A 9,519-nucleotide genomic window follows, 5' to 3' on the forward strand; every position below is an offset into this window, starting at 1 on the left:
ATCTATTGTCAATTTTTCAAAATAATTGTTAATCTATTGGAGCTTTCTATGCTGCCATGACATGCCATCCACCAATACCTTTTACTGCACCAAAAACAAGAAAAGAACTTTTATGGTTAGGATTTGCAACACCAAATAATTAATCAGGATGAACATGATTCAGTAATGGAGTACAAAATAGTCCATCTCTAGCTATATGGAATGACTATTGTTTTGACCTTATGATCCTTATCCTCCTAGCAAGTCTAGATATTCATCATCTTTGTCGAGCTTTAATTGATGGACATATGCCTCCAACAAGAACATTATGACTCAATAACTGCCCACAAGGAAAGTTATTGTAATCTACTACAAAAAAGGTAAGCAATAATAAATAACTGGAACTATTTCCTTTGATGTTCATTTTGAAGCTTTATATATATCTAGCATTAGAGATTTTTACAAGTAAAACAACGCCATCTGAAAGAAAAGAGAGAAAAAAAATGGAGTTATCTTGGAGCCATAGATCATCATATTTTCCATTGCTTTTATTTTTCCTAGCATTTCTGGGCTATTATTCTCCATGTGGGGAAGCAACTCAAGATCTAATTGAACGTGTTTGCTCTAAATCAAAAGACCCTTCAGTTTGTACCAAAGCCTTAGAGTCAGACCCACGTTCTCATACTGCAGATCTTGCCGGCCTCTGCCAAATTTCGATTGATTTATCAACAACCAATGCCAAATCAACCCAAGCCCTGGTCACTTCCCTTGGAAAAAAGGCAACTGATAAGATATCAAAAGAGATATACAATACTTGCTTGGAAAACTATACAAACAGCATTTCCGTTCTTGGTGATTGTACCAACCGATTGCAAGCTGGTGATTATGCAGGCGTGAATATCAAAGCATCAGCAGCTCAAACTGAAGTTGATACTTGTGATGAATCTTTCAAGGAACGTAAACTACCTGAACCACCAACGCTTACAAATGCTTGTCAGAAAGTGCAAAAACTTTGTAATATTATTTTGGTTACAGCAAATATGTTGCAAGGAAATTAATGTGTGAAAAAAAGACACATATTTCTTAATTAAATTGCCATCTCTCTCTCTCTCTCTCTCTCGGAGTTCATGTTTGTCTCTACCATATGTAAGATTGGCAACGACTTGATACGGATTTCACATTTAGAGAACTGTCTTCTCTTTTTTTTGTCCATAGCCTGCTCAATGGTATTAATTTGGGAGGTAAATTCATACCCTGCTCTATTTGCTTTGGGTGCCATTAATGCCGCAGCCCATTTTTCAAGTTCCACAGCCATTTTTACACAAAATATCAAAATTGCCCTTTTCAAGTCCTAGTGCAATTTGAACTTAGGAGGGATAGTTTTGTCATTTCATCATCATAAACTTGCTGCGAAAATATAATATGAGCTTTGATATTATCATTTGCCAATATCAAAAGAATCATGGAACATAGTCAACAATTTGACTGATTGAACATATAACCAAAAAAAAAAAAAAAACAAAGAAAACGACAAATGATAATTCCACAGCCCATATTACTTTGGCCATGTCAGTTTTCCCCTTCCCCTAATTCAGACTTCACTTGCTGCCCACACCCTCTAGACCCGCCCCTATCTTCCTGCTGGAACGTGTTTTTTTTTTTCTTTTTTGTTATAAAAAGGAAGCAATAACATTAAAATTTAAACATGAAGAAAACATTTTAGAAACGAGAGTGGAAAATTGAGCAATCCAGAACTCAATTGGAAATCGCCACTTTATATAATTTTTCCAATTCCTGTTCCTTCACATTTTTCTATTTGGGAGTAGACGAAGTTATGCAGTTCAAAGTTGTACTTTCTTCAGCTTCATGCAAAAAAAAATATTCAATTCAGTTGGACACTACTCAAACTGTGAAACAAGTACATAATCACGTCTTTATAAAACGGAATTTGGACTATATGAACTGTGAAAGAACGATTAATGACATTAATTGAGTGATAATAGATGAACCACAATGTACTGATCTTGCACAAATTTTATGTAGGTGGTGGCGGGTGTTCTTTAGTAGTGTTATATCAAAAAATCATATTTTCCTTTGCTTTGGCGTTTTTGGCGGACAATTTGGAGAATTGATAATTGAAGTTTGAAAAATTACTCCTCTGGTAAACAAAAAATACATTTTTGCACGGGACCTAATAGCAAATTAAGCACTTTTCTATGTCGTAATTGTGCTTATACATATATTTCTGGATTTAGTCTCTCATGCAGTCAAATCCCAATGTCAAGTCTTTCTTTATAGCACTTGAAAATGGCCGAAATTTTACTTCCCATTCAGACATTGTGGCTTTTGTGCATGTGAGATATATAGAGTCCATGTTGAATCTTCTTCAACATAATGTATTGAATAAAAGGGCCACTTCCATCAATCCTTAACAATAGCTATCTACATATGACGACCAAATTTTGCTTACCTATTAATCTGGAAACATGGATTAGCAAGTAATCCTCAGTCAGATTACGATAATAAGGCGACTTCAATATCAATTGAGTTTGTGTTAGTTAAAAAAGGTCGTAATTTTGTTGGTTAAACACGCACACCTTGGCCAAAAAGTGATGAACTAGAAAAATAAGAAGATGCTAAGCACCCTCTTTAATCTTATTGATACGGTGCGTAATTGCTATTAAATTTATGAATATTTTCTTGTGATTGTGGCTAAATATTGTATTATTGGATGAATTCTACTTATATTTGGCAATTACTGCTGATTATAGAAATATGACAAGAAAAAGAGTAAAAAGGGGGTTAATTGAGGAAATTTCCGGCAGAAGACTCATGGCCAATTTAGCGTGGGCATGTCTAAATCCTACTATAGACTTCCTAATTCGAGTCAAATTCTGAACGGACGTTTGGCAGAAAATTGAGAGGATATTGATTAGGAAACAACTTATAGTTTCTTTTTCCAATTAGGAAAAATACTTTATCTTGATAGCTACACTTTAGAGATAAAATAGGGAGACAAAGGACGGCTAACTTTATTAGTGATTAGTACTTCCGAGGAAAACGATTTGAAGCATCGTATCTTTGGTTTTGTAAAGAAAGACAACTTTTGTTCTTTCTTCTTAGCCACATGTCTTTTGGGATGTTCCATAGTTTTGCGTTGGGGATTTTTTACGCAATGAGCAACTAATTTTTTATTCTAGTCAAAAAGTAACAATGGATTTGGTTCAATTACAATTGTGAGATCAAATTGTTTTTATCTGTTTTTTTTATTCGTTAATATTCGTATGTTTTCTGATTTAATTTCTCATGGTTGTTTTGTTGTTTGAATATCAAGGGTCCGATATTTAATTCAATCTAACAATCTACTGTCAATTAAGATAATTAAATTCATAATTATTTAATTATCTTAAATTAGTAGTAACTAGCATGATTAGCTTTATGTTAGGAAAACATATGATCTAATTTAAATAAACCCTAGTAGTGTGTTTATTGATTAGAACTGAGATTTTCTAGTTTTTAATGCAATCAAGAAATTAAATTCTATGACTTACCTTGGGTTATTTTTTAGTTAAAGAAATAGTTAACGGGTGTTACATTAACTATTGATACGGTAAGAAAGACTTGATTGTCATCGCTTGCTTGGTAATTATAACATATTTGTTAATGAATAAATGAAATTATTATTGCATCAATGAACAGTTGTATGAACTACTTTCAAAGTTTTCTCCTTATCTAGAACTTACGTATTATTGATTTAATTTTAATTCTCTTCTATTTGGTTGTTTTTATTTATGTTATTATTTGTTTTAATTTTAATTTTTTAAAACCCCCAGTTAATTCTCACTTGGAAAGAAACGAATTTGCCCTAATTCCTGCGAAAACGACTCTACTTACCATTATACTCGATCACATATTTTTGTGAGTAGGAATTTATTATTGTACAGGTTCGACGTTTATCAATTTTTGGCACCGTTGCTGAGGATTAGCATTGGTTTATTTGAATTTATTTTATTTTTTGATATTTTTGCTCGTTTTTGCCTCGTTCTTCTCACATAGGTGAATTAATTTAAGATCCTAAGGTTGACAAGATAGCGCATAGATTGACGAAAGAGACCGGGAAACGCAAGGAGGGACAAAGACTTACTGCATCCCCGGGCTTAATTTAGTAGTAAGACTCTTCAAGTGACTATTCAAGCGGTTTTGAGCAAGAAGCAACACGATGGCTAACAATAGAACCTTAAGGGAATTGGCCGCTTCTGACTTGAATCACTAGCCACTTTGCATTACTTTTCTTGATATTGCTAAAAATGTAACATTTGAATGAAAATCAGGTTTAATCCACATCTTACCAAACTTTCATGGTCTACTAGGTAAGGAGACTCACAAACACCTCCAGGAGTTCCACGTTGTCTGGTCGAGTATGAAACCACATGGTGTTATAGAGGAGTAGATCAAGATGCAGGTATTCCTTTGTTCATTAAAGGGGGTTACCAAAGATTGGTTGTATTATTTGCCTATAAGGAGTATTGCAACCTAAAATGACATGAAGAAAAAATTTCTAGAGAAATATTTTTCTACATCTCGAATTGCCAGTCTGCAAAAAGAGATCTGTGGTATTAAGTAGCATCCCGAGGAATCCCTTTATGAATATTAGGAGAGATTCAAAAAGTTGTGTACAAATTGCCCCCAACACCAGATTAGTAAGCAGTTTTTAATCTAGTACTTCTATGAAGGCCTACTCTATAAAGACAGAAGCATTATTGATGCTACAAATGGAGGTGCCTTAGTGAACAAAACTCTTCGAGAGGAATTAATTAAAGGAATGGCAGAAAACTCACAACAGTTTGGCACACGAGAGGATGTCCCAACTCGCTGAATGAACGAGATGAACATTGCATCACTTCAAGAACAATTATCTAAGCTAACTTCTATGATTCAACAAATGGCAATAGGAAACGTGCAGCAAGTCAAAGCATGCCGAATTTGCAAGAATACTAATCACCCTACTAATGGATTCCAATGCTGCAAGATGATGTGCTGAGTAGATGAACGTGACTGGTAACGTGCCTGTGCCATGTAGACAATATGATCTATACTCCAATACCTATAATTAGGGTTGGATGGATCATCAAAACCTTAGCTATTGAGGGAACAAGCAATTGAATTTTTTCCAAAATAGATAGCATTGGTTCCAGCCATAGTATCTATCAAGACCTCAACCCTCTTTTTCTAATTCAGGAATATCTCTTGAAGACATAGTCAAGCTATTAGTTTCTAGCACCTTGCAGATCTAGTAAAAGACAGAGGCGAGCATACAAAATCTGAAAAATTAGATGAGTCAGATGGCATCTGCAATAAACTGTTCGGAGTCTCAAGAGAAAGGAAGACTTTCCTCTCAACCTGAGGTGAATCCGAAAAACATTAGTGCCATAACCCTCAAAATGGGAAAGAGATTAAAGAGCCAAAACCTATAGTTTCCAAGGATAAGAGCGAGAATCAAATTGAAAAGGAGTTGGAAGAAGAAGGAATAAGCAAGGAACTTCTGAAGTAATTTCTAAACCTTTAATTAAAGTTAATACTAACCCATCACCTTTTCCTAGTAGGTTGAAGAAGCCAAAAAGGCAAGACAAAGAGAAGGAGATTCTAGACGTATTCCAAAAAGTGGCAATCAATATCCCTTTGTTAGACGCGATTAAACAAGTACCAAAATATGCTAAATTCTTGAAGAACTTATGTGTTAACAAAAAGAAATTAAGAGGGGATGAGGAAATTATGGTAGATGAAAATGTCTCAGTGATTTTACAAAGAAAACTACCACCTAAATGCGGGAATCAAAGTATATTTACTATCCCCTGTAAAATAGGACATTCCAGAATTAAGAATACCATATTAGATTTAAGGGCTTCTATTAATGTGATGTCCAAATATATTTATAATTCCCTAAATCTAGGACCTTTGAAAGAAACAGAGATAATAATTCAATTAACTGATCGCACATTTGCTTATTCGGATGGAGTAATTGAGGATTTTTTAGTTCAACTAGATGGATTAGTTTTTCCTGTTGATTTCTATGTGTTTTACATGGATGATGAACACTTTTCAAGTCCATCACCAATTATATTAAGGAGACCATTCTTGAGTACTATCCAAACTAAGATTCATTTTAGTAAGAGTACACTTACGATAGAATTTGGTGGAGAAGTAGTTCATTTTAATATTTTTGATGAAACGAAACATTCTATTAACTTTCATTCTGTGTTTTCTATTCATGCTATTAATCCCTCTGTGTGAGAATTTTGAGTTTACTTATAGGGGTAAGTTGAAAGTTACTGCAAACAAACATCATGGATTGAAAGTAACTTATGATGTGAAAATGGGCAAAAAGTTAAAGAAGATGGTTGCAGTAATGGTGATTTAGATCCTAAAGAAATTCCACCCATTGCAAGAAAGTTTGAATTACAATCGGATTGAGAAATAATGCTTTATGTCTAGCCAAAGACATTAAAGAAAGGCGCTTATTGGGAGGCAACCCAATTTCTTTTAGTTTATTTTGATTTTAGGTTTCTTGTGTTTTATACGTTTGATTTTGATTTTATTGTTTTAGTGGACAGAAGACTACTACCACATAAGGTGTGCTCGTGCCTAACTGGCTAATGAGTTCTAAAGATATGTTTAGAAATTTCAGAAAACTACTGGTTGACAAGACGTATCCACATCCATGAATCGTGCTGAAATTGATGAATTAAAATTTTTTACCAGAAAACTCCTTATGTTTTAGGCATACCCTCATCTAAATTGATTGAAAAATTTGGTAGCTACTTTCATCATATTAGATTCACCCCACTTTTTGTTGCTGATCTTTAGCCATATTGTGCTCTTTTCCATTTTTAGGGAAGTTTTGTTGTCCCTTTAACTAATTTTTTGTTCTTTATTTCTTACATTGGGGGCAATATAAGATTTAGGTGTGTGGGGTGGTATATTAGTGAAGTAAGAGTGTTAACCATTATGGCATTTTTGTTGAAGTTTTTATTCAAAATTTTCAAATTTTATCTAATTTTTGCCATTTCTTGTGCAATTTTATAGTTATCCCTAATAAGCGATGGCTAGATTCTCAAAACTTACTGTTGTTAAGATTTTATATGATAATGTGATAAGTATGACATGACAAAGTTTAAGGATGTTGATAAGTGCATATTTTGCGCGTTTTAAGTGTGTTTTATTAGTTATTTTTGGTGTATTTTATTTAGTTTTATTGCCAATTAACTCAGATTTTAGTGAAAATATACATTTTATGGTTTAAGTGGTAAAAATTGCATTTCTATGGATTTTAATGGTAAAAACTTCATGCATTTGCAAGTTTAATGATTCAATCATCAAATGGCATGAAATGAGAAGATAATTGGATGATTGTTGATGGTTTGAAGTGATAAAAAGAGGACAAGAAGTGCAAAATAATCAAAGGAAGAAATGCAAAGTTTTCCAGCTTTGACATATTATGGTATTTTAGCTATATCTTGAGCTACACACATCAAATTGAGGTGATTCTTATATCATTTTGAAGCTAAGAGATAGATCGATATTTGATAAGAAGACATCAAAGTCCAGTTCAGTCGTTTTCCTTATCAAAAAGTTGAAATACAGAAGTGCATGTGCATGGTCGAAAGTTGAAATAGAACTCTGACCAGTCGAGGATATTTTGGTCATTTCTCGATCCACAGAGCTCCAAATTGGATGATTATTGAAGCATTGGAAAGCTAACTCAAAGGGCTATAACTTTCGCCATCATTGAGATAATATCAGTTGACGTGGAGCTAAATTCATAGAGGTGAAAATGCAAGATGGCAATATGCAACCTTAAGTCGCGTATTCATGAAGTCGCATATTATGGCCTACTTTCTGCAACTTGCTTTGCCACTTGTTCTATTTTCACATTGTTTTTCAGCTCTACTTCTGAATAGAATTTTGGCTGCACATGCTGAAGATTCTAAAAGGAAAAGAAAAGGAGCTTTATGTCTTGTCTAAAAATCATTAGAAAGGTGGAGAAGAGGATATTACAACGAATTCTCATCAGATTTTAGCATTAGAGCTTAGTTTTAGTCTTGTTTTGTTCTCTGTAGTTAGAACATTATGAGAACAATAGGAAACTTCATTGTACAACTCATTTTTGTTGAAGAAATAGAAGATCATTGGGAGCTTCTTCACTTTTTGGCTAAACTTTCTTTATCTATCTTTTACTTGTAATTCAATATGTGTTCGTACAATGAAGCTACTTTCTTTCTTGTCATTTATCATATGAGTAGCTAAATTTCTAGATCTAGGAAGTAGATGAAACTTATGGCTATTTGATATGAATTGAATATGATTTACACTTGTTACACCTTATATTAACTTGTCTATTATGCATGCTTATCACTTATTGTTGCTTGATCACCAATAGCAAGTTATTAGTTGTTATTAATCAATGAAAGTTGGTAATAATGATGGAATAACATAAATACAGCTTAAGTAGTATACTCATGAGAATAGAGATACACTTAAGTGGATTAACCTTGCATTTCATGAAGGAAACAAGAGTAGATCTAGTTATTCACCATGAGAATAGGGAAAACTAGTCTAGTTTAGGTCATTTCATCATGAGAATGAGATTTGGAATATTAGAAATGAATCTCTAGTTAAACAAAAGTTGTAAAAAGAGGTAAATGTATTTACTTGTATCTTTGATGCCATAAGTGGAATCTACGTCCCTAGACTCAAGCATTTAGTGAGTTTTCTCCATTGTTACCTTGCAAATAATCTAGTTAAGACTAGTTAGGGAGTAGTAATTACAATTTCTCCTGTTTTAATTGATTATTAGTCCAAATAATAGAGTAAGTAAGGTCTTAGTACTTGTAAAGTTGCTCCCTATGGGATTGACCCGACTTATACCCTAAACTACTAGTTGACTTGTATACTTGCAACAAAACAGGTATAATTTGGAATAAACTTGCACTCATATCTAAAAACTCGTCAAGCTTTTGGAGCCATTGCCGGAGAGTGGCAATATTAGGGCCTAACAAGTTTTATTAATTTAGACATTTTCTATTTTAGTTAGTTAAACTTGGTTATAGTTAAGTTAGAATTTTTATTAGTTTTTGTGAAATGATTATTACATAATCTCTTTTATTTTTTATTGTAATGTATGCACCGGGTTTTACGGGTAGTCGCACCTTTTGATCTGAAAATTGAAAGGACACTACATAGGCAAAGAATACGTACACCACAACAAGAAGAAGGAGAGGTGCAACAATAAATAGAGGGAATCGCTATAGACCTACCTTTGAAAATGAAATGGTAGAAAATGAAACAAATTGGCAAGCTCTGACAAGTAATTAATTCAAATTGGTAGATTTTGTTCTACCGAGAACCCAAGGATCTCAAACAAGTATAGCACAGCTGACGGTAAATACTAACAATTTTGAGATTAAACCATCGTTAATTCAAATGGTTCAATAATCTCAATTTGGAGGTAATGCCATAGAGGATCCAAATGCACACTGAACC

General features: G+C 33.4%; 1 protein-coding gene across 1 annotated transcript; it reads left to right on the plus strand.

The window, feature by feature from the left end:
• Positions 1-459: 459 nt before the first annotated feature.
• On the plus strand, positions 460-1,146 carry LOC113717870 (pectinesterase inhibitor-like). Its single transcript, XM_027242704.2, has one exon. The coding sequence runs from the start codon at positions 483-485 to the stop codon at positions 1,035-1,037; it is 555 nt and encodes a 184-aa protein (XP_027098505.1). The 5' UTR covers positions 460-482; the 3' UTR covers positions 1,038-1,146.
• Positions 1,147-9,519: the final 8,373 nt, after the last annotated feature.

Source organism: Coffea arabica, chromosome 11e, assembly GCF_036785885.1.
Source record: "Coffea arabica cultivar ET-39 chromosome 11e, Coffea Arabica ET-39 HiFi, whole genome shotgun sequence".
Classification (NCBI taxonomy): domain Eukaryota; kingdom Viridiplantae; phylum Streptophyta; class Magnoliopsida; order Gentianales; family Rubiaceae; genus Coffea; species Coffea arabica.